We start from the raw sequence: 15985 nt of genomic DNA on the forward strand, positions 1-15985 counted from the left end.
TACCAATATATAAAATATCATAATTATAGACATGTTGTTCTTATTGATGTAATTATACTATAAGCAGAGTCAAAATAACTGGCCAAGTCGGTTGAAATAACAAGGACACCGACTCATGACAATACACAACACTTTCACATACTCACTGTGAGTGATAAAGGAGGCTGTGGGTGGCTGAGACCTGGAACTCTGACTTGGGAACAGAAAGGTCTTGACTGAAAATCCCCAGGATCAATCACCATGTTAAAGAGAACTTATGAACTCATTGTCAACTAGAGGGACACCTGAGAACAGGGACAGTTCGCCGACCACATGAAGCTCATGAAGAAGGAAGATCAAAGTATGGATACTTCTGTCCTTCTTAGAAGGGAGAACAAAATACTCAAAGGAGGAAATACTGAGACAAAGTGTGGAGGAAAGGCCATCCAGAGACTGCCCCATCTGGTGCTCCATCCCATATACAGTCATGACAAAACCAGACACTATTGCAGATGCAAAGAAGTGATTGCTGGCAGGAGCCTGATATGTATGTATGGGGGGGAGCACCCTCATAGAGGCATGGGGAGGAGGAGATATGGGGGTTGTGGAGGAAAAACTGGGAAGGGGGATAACATTTTAAATGTAAATAAATAAAATAACCAATAAAAAATGAAAAATAATTAAGAGCTGGAAGATAGGAAAAAAAAGAAAGTAATGCACATAATGCAATTCCCACCAACAAAAATTAGATAAGACTAAACAATAAGCATGAAACAAAGCATGGGGAAACAAGCTGGTACTTTATTTTGCTTTTTAGATAAAAGTTAAATCACACTAATCTTCAAATTCAATGCACTAGAGAGATGGCAGATTAAGGGGAAAGCAAACAGGCCTGTCCTAAAACTGGGTATTGGTCAGAACTTTATTCTCCTCACTGGGATGATGTGATTCGTCCCTCCTCTAATATCATTTGTGTGGTTTCCAGAGGCAGAGCAGGTTTCCCACAGTAGATCAGTCAAATTAAGTCAGCCAGAACTTTCAGATGAAAACACTTCTTTCTGCCAGGGTTTCCTGGGCTGAAACTCCCTAGATGATATCCACTGCATTATGGATATGAACTTATATCTCCCACCTACACTTGCAGGGCTTTCTAGGTGGGCTGCTTCTTCATGATTGTGAAACAGTCATTTAGTTTATTTCTATCACCCATTTTCCCAATATCATCTAATGTAACAAAGGGATGTAATCAAAGTCAGTTGAAATAACAAGGACATCGACTCATGACAATGCACAACACTTTCCCATATACAGTCATCAAACCCAGACACTATTGCAGATGCCAAGAAGTGATTGCTGACAGGAGCCTGATATGTATGTCTCCTGAGAGGCTCTGCCAGAGTCTTACCAGTACAAATGTGGATGTTTGCAGCCACCCATCAGACTGAGCACCAGGACCCCAATGGAGGAGATAGGCAAAGGACTGAAGGAGCTGAAGGTATTTGCAGCCCCATAGAAAGAATATCAACCAACCAGACCCCCAGAGCTCCCAAGGTCTAAACCACCAACCTAAGAGTACTCATGGAGGAACCTATGGCTCCAGCGGCATATGTAGCAGAGGATGGCCTTGTTGGACAAAAAGAGAGGAAAGGCCCTTGGTCCTGGGAAGGCTTGATGCCCCAGTGTTGGGGAATGCCAGGGCAGGGAAGCAGGAGTGGGGGGGAGGGGACAAGGATAGGGAGTTTCCAGATGGGAAACCGGGAAAGGGAATAACATTTGAAATATAAATAAATAGAATATCCCGAAAGAGAGAGAGAGAGAGAAAGAGAGAGAGAGAGAGAGAGACATCTGCAGACTCACACAGCTTCTGTGGTAACTCCAGTTCCCACTTGTGTCTCCAGATCAGTAGGCTCAGGTTGTACCTGTAAGCTTTGAATGCCCAAACCCAAGTGGGTAAGAAGAATAAGAAAGGAACCCTTAATAGGCATGGTCTGGTACTGAAAGAGACAGGGGAAATTCTAGGAGTAGCTTTAGAGCTATGAAGAGGCAATGGATATGCATAGTTTTGATAGTCCTAACAGTAGCTTCATCCAGCAGTCTACCAGCTGCAGAACAACTGTGGAGCATAGTTGTTTCTGGGGGTTTGTTTAGTTTAGTTTTGTTTTGTTTTTCGAGACAGGGTTTCTCTATATAGGCCTGGCTGTCCTGGAACTCACTCTGTAGACCAGGCTGGCCTGGAAATCAGAAATCCGCCTGGCTCTGCCTCCCAAGTGCTGGGATTAAAGGCGTGCACCACCACCGCCTGGGGGAGCACAGTTTCTGAAGAGCACTCATTCTCTTTAGATGCCAGATGGGAAAGGGAAAGAGAGGGAAGCAAATTCCTCTGTCATGAATGGAATCAGGATCAAACTCTTTGAAAGGAGTAATTCCCCCTGGGCATTTTCTCCAATCTTACCTGGTGTCCGCACAGTACAGTTAGCCCAGCAGTGGAGAAAGAGTGACTAAGAGAGGTATGGTTTCTGCAGCCTTGATGTCCTCAGCCTACCAGGCAACCTTCATTTCTGTTTCCAAAATAAGTGGCAGCTGGTGCACCAAATGAAATACAAGTCTTATCCTAGCCTAATCCAGTGAGTACTCTTCTATGAAGAGACACAGCTTGAAGCCTACTAAGAAACCACCAGCTAGGGTCTGGAGGTGTTTCCTCCACGAAGTCTTCAAACCTGAGTTCCTAAGAGCTGTTCTAATAAGTGCACTCCCTGAAGTAATCAGTGCTGTTAACTTTGTAAACCTTTTGACAATAAGAAATCCCACAGGCATTTAAAAAAAATAAAATAATGATCTGTGGCTGGATATACAGATTACTGTTGGAGTGTTTGCCTAGCATGTGTAAGTACTTGGTTCAGTCCCCACCAGCAAAATGGTAAAAAAAAAAAAATGATGTGAAACAGAACTACCTAAAATTCACATGTGGTTCAGTATTTTAATGTTGGGTCTCAGGCTACCCTATGGACTCTTGATGTTTCCAAGCCTTTGTCTCAGTGTTCAAGTTAGAGGTTTCAGTTCTGAGGACAGTGTGAAGTATGGCTGGTAGAGGAACAGCTCTCACTTAGAAGCTGCAGGTATCTGTTCCAGAAGTGGATACCCAAATCACTGGGCAGTGAAAACCTTCATATCCATTAAGTAGTATTTACACATAACCTATATACACTCTAGCATATATTTTCAATCATCTTTAGATTGGCTATGATGCCTAAAGTATCTTCATAAGCTCAATATAGACCTATATATTTGTGGGCTTATTACAAGGTCTTATTCTTTAACTTAGAATTTGCAATTATTCTACCTTAGCCTCCCTAGTGGCAGGAAAATATTTTTTGCTGATTTCTTTTTATTGGATATTTTATTTATTTAGATTTATTTATCAAAAATACATATACCTTTTTAGTCACAACTACTTGCATCCTTGGATGCAGAATCTGTAGATACAAAGAGCTGACTTATTGTTCATCAATTGGATTTTATTCCATAAACTAATATCTATCAGAAGATTTAAAATTCTTATCTGTGTTCATACTCAAAACATTTTACTTATGGAATCTGGAGAAATAGTTCAGGGGATAACAACACTTGTTGCTTTTCCAGAGTAGCCAGGCTGAATTCCCAGAAGCCACACTGTGGCAAACAACTATCTGTAACTCTTGTTCCAGACCTGATGCCCTCTTTTGGTTTCTGAGGGCACCAGGCACACTCAAGGCACACTCATGACGCACTCATGGCACACAGATGTACAGGTAGACCAACACCCATACACACACAAAATTTTTTTAAATAAATATATTTTTAAAACTAAAAGAAAAGCATTCTAATTCTAATTAATGAAATTCTATCATAGAAAATATAAACACATGTACATTTCATGTGTGCATGTGTAGAGTAGCTTACACTATAACAAACTCTGTTGTATTATTTTCGTTAAAGGAAGTCTGATGTTCCAGGAAATAATAACGAGAACATGAGGAAGGCTGTTTACTTTAAGCTCTGAAAATGGTTTTTTCCAATAACGTAAGCATTCTCCAAACAGGTGTGTTCACTTGATTGTTGCTACATGGTAACTGCCAGTCTAAGATCTAATTGGAGCTTGGCAATGTCATTTAAACATTGTCATTGGTCTCTTATTTTCTTAGCCTGATGACTGCACTAATTTCCTATTTGTGGTCAGTTTTTATAAACAGTGTGATTCACAGCCATGCCTTCATTCCAACTTTGTGATGTCATTACTATAAAATAACTTTAAATACTTCTAGTTACAGAGAAATAGTTTTTTAAAGGTGACAGCCTTGGGTCAATATTGGTTAGCACTGTGTTGGAGCTTTGGTTTTTAACACACAGGAAGACATGTAAGATGAACTTGAGGAAATATTGTACCTCAGTTACAGCATCCCAGGTTGTCCTCCAGTATCATGTTTGGCTGAAAACCTAGCCAATTTCTAAGTCATACAAAAGAAAATAAACAGCGCATCATTCTCGGCCTTTGGAAAAGTGGAGCACATTGCTTTCTTTTTGGTCTCTATGTGCTTGGTATGACTACACTGAAATGGATCTTGCAAAGCAAGCCATTTCCCCCTGTGTTGCACAACATAGATTTCAGACAATCTGAACACTGTGGGACAATCATCACCATTTTTTAAATTTCTAGGTGAAGCATGTTACAAATTTCAAGATTGGGAAGGTCAGGTTTGGTGCACTACTGTTTGTCAGAATTTGGGGATAGCAATGCCACACACTGAATTCAATGCAACTTTGTCTGCAAGGACATTCATAGGTTCATGTTTCATAGCTCTCTTATTGTGTATTTTTATAGAATCATTCTTATCTCAAAGCTGTTTTATAGTTTTGACTTTTCCAAGCAGTGATAACCATTGCAAAAAAAAAAAGCAACTGTCACTTCCTGACACCCCCTGCATGCTAGAGCCTTATTGAGAACAGTGATTACAGAATCTGGAATTGAACCAGGGTGTCTCCAGACTATACATGTAACGACATTTTACCTAAGCTAGTAGTCTCTATTAACACTTCTTTTTATAATCCTAGTGTGTCCTTGATTAGTAAAGACAGCAGATATCCAAGGGCTGAAAGTGCCTAGTCTTTGCTACCACTATGAAGCTATCAGAGACATAAATCAGAGTTGTAAATCAAGAAAGAGCTAATAAAAGATTAAACCTATAAGGATGTTTTCAAATACCTGCTTTGGTATTTGGTAAAGGGTGCTTTGTAGAGTGATTGCATAGTACTTCTTGATTCTAAATGAAGGGAGGATAACCATTTAGAGGTTTAGTCAAAAGTTACCCATACCTCCCCCAAATATGCTTCAAACTTCTAAAACATCAATAAAATCAATGCTTATTAAATGTTGAAAAGAAAGATTTTATATAAGCAATCAAATGCTTTCAGAAAATCTTATTGTGTCCTTGAACTACAAAAGGAAACTGAGGACTTTTTGTTTGAGAACTTCATTCATTCGTATAACATGATCTGTAAAATCCACTAGTTCCTTCCCCCCTCATTCCTTCCATGCTCTGCCCATGCTTGCTTTTCCTTCCAACTAACTCTCTCTCTCTCTCTCTCTCTCTCTCTCTCTCTCTCTCTCTCTCTCTCTCTCTTAAAATTTAAAACAAAAACCTTTAATGAGTCTGCTTAGTGACTCCTTTTCTATGTTGGTTTGAACGCATCTACCAGGGCCTGGACAACCTTGAAAGACCAGATCCCATTCATTCTCCTGCTCCCAGGACTCATCAATTGCCAATAGTTTCTAAGCTGAGGATGGAACGTCAAGACCCTGCCCCCATCCACGACAGGATTTTTCACTGATTTTGTCTTGTGGATACAGTCCCAGCCACTGTAGATCCATATGTGCAATTGCCATGTCTAGCAAATACTGGTTCCATGCAGACATCTACCACCGTGGTTCTTAGCATCTTTCTGCCTCCTCTTCCACAATTGCCCCTGAGCACTTTCTGGAAGGCATATAATTAAATATCCCATTTATACTGAGCTCTGCATAGGCAGATGGTTCATTTTGAACATTTTCCCATATATTGTATTTGATAACTTCTGTTATAAATTACTATAAAACTCACTCATCCTAAAATCATTCATAACACTTTAGAAGTATCAGTATATAAATAAAATTTAGTTCTTATGCTTTAGATATATTGAGAAGTTACATTTTAATAGATTTGGATTTTTCAAAATCTTAATTGTAGGGAGCCAGACTGACCCAAAGCTTTCTCAGAGACCCTGATGAAAGGACAAAGGGAACTTTATCTCTGTGTCCTTGTCCAGGAATTGACTTTGCAAGGCTATTCTGGCACTGAAGCTGGTGTCTCAGAGTCATTAAGGCTTTGGCTTCTGGAATCCTAACTCTTTTCCCTTGGCTGTGGTTATTGTTCCTAAGGTATCTGAGTCTTAGGTCTCCTGTGCCAACATTGACTAACTTAGCTTTCAAGAACTTTGACCATTTTTCACCCTACAAATTGTATATAAGATATAGTTCTTTGTGGTTGTTGTTTTTATTGTTTTTAACCCTTTTATTAGAACCAAAATCCTTTTACATACTATATATCCTGATTACAATTACCCCTGCCTTCTTTACCTCCCAGGTCCTTCCCACATACCTTCCCATCCAGATCAACTATGGTATAATATGACCTCTTTGGTCATGAAAAACATCTGTGACCATTGAATCTGGAAAAGATAGAATTCAATGTGGCAAATTTGAAGTTCATCATCCCCCCTTCTATTTTCACCTCTCCCACCTTATTCTTTGCCCATTATTGCTTTGTTTTTATATATAGTAAGAAATTATCACAAAATGAGAGGTTAATTTAATTATAAGCAGCTTCAGGGAAAACAAAGTATTTTTGAGTTCTTCCCACTTTGTGAAAAAGGTGGAGGGGGTCCTAAAATGAGCAGCAATGTGCATTCATGTGGAGCATCCTAACAATGGGCTCCTTGGTAGAAAGGTGGTACATTACAGGAAGATATATGTAATCCCATAACAAGAAGCATAGATGATTGGATGTGTCTGTGCCACCATGGCCCTTCCAGGAGAAATGAATGACTAGAGAAGGAAATTGGCTAGGATGACTGTAGCTTACATCATCATGGCATTGAGACCAAGGATGGGGACACCACCCAAGTGTCGGCTACATTTCACATCAGCCTAGAATTGAACTGTTAGTGAAGTGTAGGGAATGAAATATTGTATTTTCTTCAAAGGGAAGGAAATGTTACATTCAGAATTCTAGTAAGAACCTAGAGACTCTATCTCATCCACACCTTTCCTGCCCTGAGTAATATATAGTACTACAGAGGCCAATTGAGCTCACAGAGAAAATGTGTCACACATTGTACTATACTTTCCATAGAGGAGGTAATAAAAATAATAATACAAATATTTCTATCTACCTGCATAGGAAAGAACTTGTCTAGGGAGGGGTATGATATTTAGAGTGGAAGGGTTTCTCATAACAGTTCTTATGGAAAAAGCTGTTTCTAAATCTTAATTCTCTAGAACCAATAATTATTCTTGTTGTAAGAAGTGTGGGAAATATCAAAGATGTGTTCTGGAAATCCAATACTGAGAGTTGACTTGACTATCAGGACACTTTGCCTATTTGCTTTTGAGACAAGATCTTAATCTTCGTTTTGGGCTGATCTAAAATCCTCATATAGCCCAGGCTTTCCTAAAATGTTAATATCATTCTGTATTGGTCTCATGAGTACTTAGATTATAGGTTTGTGCCATCATACCTAGTTATAGAAGTAGTTTGGGTATCTATGGATTAAAACTATAATCAGTAAAGATGGATATGAGTAGTGTGAGTTTCACATTTACCTGTGGGGTTTAAAGCTAAAGGAAATGTCTCGTGGTGAAATTAGATTGGGTCATGAAAGCTACAGTTTATAAAATTTTCTCACTATTTTAAATTTATTTTATTCTATTTTATTTATTTACTATTAATAGGAAAATTGTCACAAATTAAGTGAGCCAAACCCAAATATAATAATTGTGAACAAGGTTGCAGAAGTATTCTTTGGTACACATGAATGAACTTTACTCTCTGATTAGAGATAGTTCACAGCAAAGGTGTTTAAGACGTTGATAGACTTCAGAATAGCCTATGTTCCTGTTTATCTCCTATATTCTTTTATCTTATCTCTCTTTTAAGTACTTTCTTTAATGCCCCTTTCACATCTTTGTTCCTTAGGCTATAAATGAATGGGTTCATCATGGATGTTACTATTGAGTAGAATACCGAGATTACCTTATCCTTTTCATTCATTTTCTTTGAGTTTGGCTGCATGTAGGTAAATATTGTTGAGCCATAAAAGAAGATAACAACAATAAAATGGGAACTGCAGGTAGAGAAGACCTTGAGCCTCCCCTCACCTGATTGTATTTGAACCACAGTGGAGATAATATTCCAATAGGAGAAAAGAATAAGAGAGACGGGACCTAGGAGAATTATTATACCCATTGCAAATATGACCATTTCAGCTGTGTAGGTTTGTTCTGAAGCCAGCTTTAAGAGTGCAGGAGGCTCACAAAAGTAATGATTGATTATATTTGGTCCCTGGTATGTCAAGCATAAAGTAAATGAGGTATCTACTACAGAAACGAATATTCCACTAGTCCAGGATCCTACAACTAGCAGAACACAAACTTTATGTGTCATGATGGTGGAGTAGTGCAGGGGTTTGCAGACAGCTATGTAGCGGTCATATGACATGACTGCCAGAAGAGAGCTTTCTGTACACCCCATTATAAGGAAAAAAAACATTTGCACTGAGCACCCAGCAAATGAAATGTTCTTTCTGACACCTAGAAAGTGGACTAGCATCTTTGGAACAATTGTTGTAGAGAAACAGAGATCATTGAATGAGAGGATTTTTAGAAAGAAGTACATTGGTGTATGAAGTCGGGAGTCAACATGAATGAGGAGTATGATGAGCAGGTTCCCAAACACAGTGATCAGGTAGATGATGAGAAATACCACAAACAGCAGGATCTGAGTCTGATGATCTGAAGAGAGGCCCAGCAAGATGAACTCAGTCAGATAAGTGTGGTTTAATTTGCCCATGGATGTTACTCCTACAAATCAGCATACACAGGCAGAACAATCAAATGTTGGTTATGATGGTCAAATCCAGAAAGTAAAAATGTCATGGGAAGAAAAGAAATTGGTTAAAAAAAATCATTGTAAGCATTTAAGATGCTGTATTTTCTGTATAGCTATATTGCTCCTAAAGCAAGCTGATTGGTAGGTGCATTGAAAACAGGACCACTCTCATAATCTTTAATGACAGAGTGCTATTATCTATGGAGCCATTGTTCAACAATTGTGTTGATAATTCCAGAAAACATCTTCAGTTCAATTCCATGTTGTTAATCTAACATACAAAATTACACACCGAGATAAATGTTAAAACCAAATATCAAAAGTACAAAGATATTATATGGCTTTGAAAAACAATAAAAAAAAATCCTTCCTTTGGAGAGAAAGTTCTAGTGTTACTTTCCAGTTTACTAATCACAGAGAATAAGTTAGCCTTGATCCAAACAAATATCAGATGCCAATAATCATCTTCTCCATTTTTTATTGGAATTCTTTAACATCTTCTCCAATAACACCATCCAAAGAGGAATTACAAAGTTATAACCTTGTTATAGTGTATAAACAAATGGAAGATATATGACCAGAATTAGGCAGTATCACATAAGGGTTCTTTCATGAAGTCCAGAGGCAGTCTAAGAACTGTCTGAAAAGGACAATATCTTATGTGTCTTAATAGTACTTAGCTTCATTCATGCTGTAGCTTGGCATACTGCAATTAACTGGATGTGTGCTTTGGCAGGAAACCAGGCATTTGGTGAAATGTCCAGAAACCAGGCAGGATACACAGTCACTATCTATAGTTTGGTGTATATCTACAACAATCAGTGTGATGACTGGATACAAAATAAAAGATAAGTGAACAGAAAGGAGTAAAGAAAGGCCGGGCGTGGTGGCACACGCCTTTAATCCTAGCACTCGGGAGGCAGAGGCAGGGGATTTCTGAGTTTGAGGCCAGCTTGGTCTACAAATGAGTTCCAGGACAGCCAGAGCTACACAGAGAAACCCTGTCTCAGGAAAAAAAAAAAAGGAGTAAAGAAAGTAAGCAGTGGAACATGAAGCTGGAGTGGATGTTCCTCGGAAAATATGAAGTACCCATGTTAAAGTGCTCTTTAGAGGGGCTAGAGAGATGACTCCATGGTTAAGAGCACTGATTGCTCTTCCAGAGGTCCTGAGTTCAATTCCCAGCAACCACATTGTAGCTCATAACCATGTGTACTAGGATTCAATACCCTCTTCTGGTGTGTCTGAAGACAGTGACAGTGTACTCACATATATATAATAAACTAATCTTGTTTAAAAAAATGAATGTTTTTTAACAGTGTTATCAGGAAAGAAAGCTAATCCAGCTGTCCATACCATATTAAAATAGGAAAAGCCATAAACTGCAAGTATATTTGTGCTTACACACATGAACCTCTGTTCAAGTACACGTAGAAAAAAATGTGACCAGAGTCATTTGATCTAAATCAGTGGCTTATGATTTCTAAGTGTATCATGAGTCAAGAGAACAGAAGCAAGCTTCAAATAAAGACGTACTGTCAAAACTGGATCTGAACTGGGTCTAGTGTAATGTATGGAAGGATATACTGGCTTAGGGACCAGCAAGATCATGTCTAAAAGCATGTTACATAAACCAATGCAAATAAAAAATGTCTTGCCTCTCACTTTGGTTTGAGGTGACATGAGGATAAAAGACACTGTCATCAATAATCAAAATAATCTTTTGTTATATGCTTAAGAAACTGTCATTTACAATATATTCATTGATAATTAAATATAGTTAGTGGGTTACCATTAGTATTTCTTAATTAAAATAGAAAAGAGAATAATGTCTTTTGCAATAACATAACCATGGTTTCAAGGAAATATATCCTTCAGTATGTGTGTGCACTTTTGAGTATACATTTGGCTGTACTATAAAATATATTTCTTTTATTATAGTTAATAATAGTTCAATTTAATAACAAAATAATAATATGATAATAAAATAATGTAACAATAAAAATTAAGAAATCTTTAAGAAGACTATTGTTATAAGTCCAAAATGATTAAGAATGTCAATAAAAGCTTCATTGCTGATCTCATTTTCCAATAGTTTTAATAAGGAAATTTGCCATTATATAATATTATGAATTTTTAGGCAATGAGCTGTGTTTATTCCCTGTATAATTTGGCAAATGTTAACATGCACATTCACTAAATATTAGTAATTATATGTTCATAAATATCTGATCATAATATGTTTCTAAGGTTTTTCAAGTTAATAAATCTATCTTAATCCTAACATTCCATATATCTGCATTTCTTGGCACAAATAAATTTTCGAAGATTTTGACTAGCTGAATGAATAAATGAACAAGTATAGGAATTAATAGGATCCTCCTTAATACTGTCATTTATAAACATGTGCATTCAAATACTCCAAGCACTATATGACCTATTTAAAGAATAATATACAATTTTGAAGGAATGGCTTATGTTTGTAAGAAATAAGTCATTTCTTTAGAATTGAGAAATTGTTTGACAAGGAGAAACACAAGTTAATAACATCCCATACCCCTTGTGTATACAGAAAGATTCCCTGGCAGTTCTTCTGGTGAGGAGGAAATGCACCACCAATTGCTGTAAGTGTCTCTTTCTCATTCTACCCCAGGCAGACTATATCATTCTCTGCACACTGTTCTATTGGTGCCTACTGAGCCCACATAATTCAGTGCTAGTACTCTTCAGCTCTGGCCTCCTCCCACTTGCCAGAGCAATCAACTATACACAGCTAAAACTCTACTATATGTTGTAAGCAATACCTCTATAATTCCAGAGGGCTTTACTGCAAATAGATCATGAGAACAGCAAAAGAGGAAGAAATACTCCACTGTGGGTAAGACTGGATACTCAATGAGCAGTGAGATACTGGTGGGAGGAAAATGATGACTAGATTTTTTAAAAGAAATTATTCATTCGTTTTCTTGGGCCTCTTTTAGAACCAGAACCGATGCACTTATAAAGAGCTAAGGTTTCTAAGGTTAAGGATTCTAAAGAAGATGAGAGAAATGAAAAACACTCTGCCCCAAACAGACCGTGGGTTAAAATGAGGTTTTTTTGGCCTTCTCTCAGGATACACTCGAGGTTTCTGGAGTTGAGGGGTATCTCATTTCCTTCAGGATCATCCTTGTCCATCGCAATATCTTTCTCCTTACCCAGAGGCCTAGAGAAGAGGAAGCACAGATGTGGGGACCTCACACTGAGTAAATTAGATATCTAGAACTCTTTCTTAGCTGCAGATCTGGAGTTAGGACCCAGTGATTCTCAGGCTTCTCTCCTAGCAGCTGGACTGGAAGCAGAAATTGCAGTAGACTCCATTACCAGCTGCTGATGGGTACTGTAGATACATAGCTTCCAAGCACCAGCACTGATCTCAATCGTTTTTCTGAGAAGAGCTCTTTTAAGATCGAGGTCTTGAGAAAGGATGCAAACACTATATTCCCTGGGGCAACTCTTGGCAGTAATGATAGCTCACTTTATTAACCTTACACACAATGAGATGTCTTGGGACATTTTGTTTTCTTGATTTGTAGCCACAGATTGAATTCTACATGTCTATTTTTCAAATTTTCTATAAATACCACAAGATGTTTGTGTGCTCTGTATTTCAGGATGACCCAATAGTCCCTCCTCTATATATGGCAGCAAAATGAATTGTGATGTACATACAAGAAAGGATCTCAATATGTCAACATTTCTATATTGATAGAAAAATGTAAATATGCATTTGTTTTAATGGTTCACTAGTGAAACGTTCAAAAGTATTGTTTAAAATCTGCAAATGGCATAGATACTGTTAAATTCTTTTATCAGATATATGAAAATATGACAAAGAAAATTTTTTCTGGTATGATTTACTGAAATTGTCTATGTGTTCTTTGTATCAGTCTTATTTCATTTATATGAAAATATATATATTCCTTTCCCATACTTATGGCTAAATTTCTTAAACCTACCTCCTTTTAAATTACTTTTTTTTTTATGGTCCAGTCATTACACCTTCCTGGTCTGCTCTCCCACAGTTCCTCATCCTATTCTTCCTCCCCCTGTCACCAAGAGGATGTCCTCACCCCCACCTCCCCAACCAGGCTTCCCTACTCCCTGCAGACTCAAGTCTATCAAGGATTAGGTACATCTTCTCTCACAGAGGTCAGACTGGGCAGTCCTCTGTTTTATATGTGTTGGGGGCCTCATACCAGCTAGTGTGTGCTGCCTGGTTAGTGGGTTAGTGTCTGAGAGATCTTGCAGGTCCAGGTTAGTTCAGACTGCTGGTCTTACTATGGGGCCACTCTCCTCCTCAGCCTCTTCCATCCTTCCCCTAATTCAACCACAGAGGTCCCCGACTTTTGTCCATTGGTTGGGTGTATTTCTTCTGTCTCAGTCACCTTCTTGTTGGGCCTCTCAGAGAACAGCCATGCTAGGCTCCTGTCTGCAAGCACACCATAGCATCAGTAACAGTGTCAGGCCCTGGGGCCTCCCCTTGAGTTGGATACCAATTTGGGCCTGTCACTGGACCTCCTTTCCCTCAGTATCTTCTCCATTTTTGTCCCTGCAGTTCTTTTAGACGGTAACAATTCTGGGTCAGAGTTTTTGACTGTGGTATAGCAACCCCATCCCCCCACTTGATGCTCTGCCTTTCTATTGCAGATGGACTATAAAAAAATTTTAAGGGAAAAGGGGATAACATTTGAAATGTAAATAAAGAAAATATCTAATAAAAAACAATTAAAAATTTAAGGGATAGAAATTTTAAATGTGAAAAAAAATCTTATATGCTGCCTATACAAGTCACTTCAACTTTAAGGACACAATTCACAAAAGTGAAGATATAACATACTCCATAAAAAAACATACACCAAGGGCTGGCCCTACCCCTTGCTTCTGCAGTTTGTGACCCAGGTTGACTAACTCAGCTACTACCTAGACCCAAATCCATAGCTTTGAGTTGCTCCACCCCAACATCTACTCCAACTGTGAACTGTTGGGGTAGGTGAAGAGGCCAGTCCTACAAAATCAGAGATTCAGAATCTCCATGACTCTGAGCAACAGCAAACTATCGAGACATCTCAGAAAGGTTCTAGTAATGATGGTGTGGCAGAAGCCTTGAACCAGACTAACAACTCACTGCAATAAACATTTGCATATAAAGCTAATTAGGGAGAAGGGTAGACTGTATGACACACTGCAGCTTTTAATGTCACTACAACCAACAAACATGTGATGGAGAAACAGGAAATATGGAGAAGAGTAGTATGTCAAAGATACAGTAGCTGTGACCATGTGAGAGAAGGCTGCAGGTGATGGAGGAACAGGTGGTCCACTAGTACACTTGGCAGGACAGTGGGCAGTAGCCCAGAGCTTCCATGCACTCAGCACCACACAAACTTCCCAGCCAGGTGATTACCCTGGCTCTGAACAGCAACAGAATGTTTGAAATAAAGAATGGTTTGTTTACTGGCTTGGACCTTCTTGAAATGTCAGAAACCATCTAGGGAAGGTTATGTCAAGCAAGTGACTTTCCTGGAGATCGCCCACCCTTTTGCATGGTTGTGAGAAAGGCATAGCCCCAGAGATTTCATCCTAGGATTGTGTCTCACTGCTAATATACCTCTCCTGCCATTATTACATAGACTAATGATTCCTGGGCATCAGCCCACCCTATTGGGAAAATTTCCTGAAGATCAACATGAAGATGAGCTTTCATGAATACCTTTTAGATGAATTAATGATTTTATAGAATACAAATAATTTTAGGAAGAAAGTTTAAGGAGATAGCTTTAGTTGTTTTGCCAAAAAGATGTAATAAAGTTATAATCAAGAATAGAGTATACCCCCTCATAATAGAATAGTAAGTAAAGGTTATATAATAAGGAATACAAGGAACTTTCATAAACTACACTAAGATCATAAACTACACTAAGAAAAGAAGTAGGATTGGTACAGATTTGTGATCAAGGAAAAACATTCTAGGTCAGATCCAAGGATGAAGCCACATGTATGTACTATGATAAAGCAAGGCCATGTGAAACTCTTACTTTGAACTTATAATGAACTTATAGAATGAAATGCTGCTTTGAACTTACTATCAACATCCTTCTGTAACTTCCCTTTTGTGTAATATTTTATCTATGAGGTAATTTTATAAAGAACCTTTGTTTAAAAAGGTATAAATTTCCAGAGAATATGAATAAAATGTAACTTTGGAGTCTCTACTTCTTCCACCAAATATATATATATATATATATATATATATATATATATATATATATGCCTGTCTATATGTATGTGCATACATACATTTGTAAGTATATGTGTATGAATTTAAGTATGCATGTGCATTTGTGATATTGAAGAAACAGGTGATTGTGTGTGTGTGTGTGTGTGTGTGTCTGAGTTTCTTCTCTTCTTCCTTTTCTTTTCTCTCTGGCTCATGGAGAATTAACAAACTCTGGGCCGCTTGTCTGGCTAGTGAGGGGTCCTTGAGCTAAAAAGAAAAGAGCCCAGGTAACTAAGCATTTTTTTCTTAATACCCTACTGCCATCAGCAGGAGTTAAATTGCCCAAATCCAGTGGCTTTTGGCCACAGAATAACAAAGAGTTAAGGAAAGGTATAAAATAGCCAAATGTAAACAGCTTTTGCCCCTGCAATCACTGATGCCACCCTCCTGCCTTCCTTGGAGAATTATATGCTGAACTGGACCTCAGCATTGAAAGACCTCCAAAATCTATATTTCTCCTGTAAACCATGTCAGTCCAAGACTTCATGTCCATGTCAGTCCATGCTTCAGC

General features: G+C 38.2%; 1 protein-coding gene across 1 annotated transcript; it reads right to left on the minus strand.

Annotated features, from left to right (window-relative positions):
- Window positions 1-8186: 8186 nt before the first annotated feature.
- On the minus strand, window positions 8187-12560 carry LOC110299012 (olfactory receptor 2D3-like). The gene is made up of 2 exons (XM_021168584.1): window positions 12353-12560; window positions 8187-9130 (listed from the first exon to the last, which is right to left on the minus strand). Exon 2 carries the CDS (start codon window positions 9117-9119, stop codon window positions 8187-8189), a length of 933 nt encoding a protein of 310 aa, XP_021024243.1. The 5' UTR covers window positions 9120-9130; window positions 12353-12560.
- Window positions 12561-15985: the final 3425 nt, after the last annotated feature.

The sequence above is a fragment of the Mus caroli genome, chromosome 7 (genome assembly GCF_900094665.2).
Source record: "Mus caroli chromosome 7, CAROLI_EIJ_v1.1, whole genome shotgun sequence".
In the NCBI taxonomy this organism is placed as follows: Eukaryota; Metazoa; Chordata; class Mammalia; order Rodentia; family Muridae; genus Mus; species Mus caroli.

What these genes read in the sequence shown, in the direction of transcription:
- LOC110299012 (XM_021168584.1), bottom strand. Translation starts at nt 9,119, where the DNA reads ATGGGCAAATTAAACCACACTTATCTGACTGAGTTCATCTTGCTGGGC.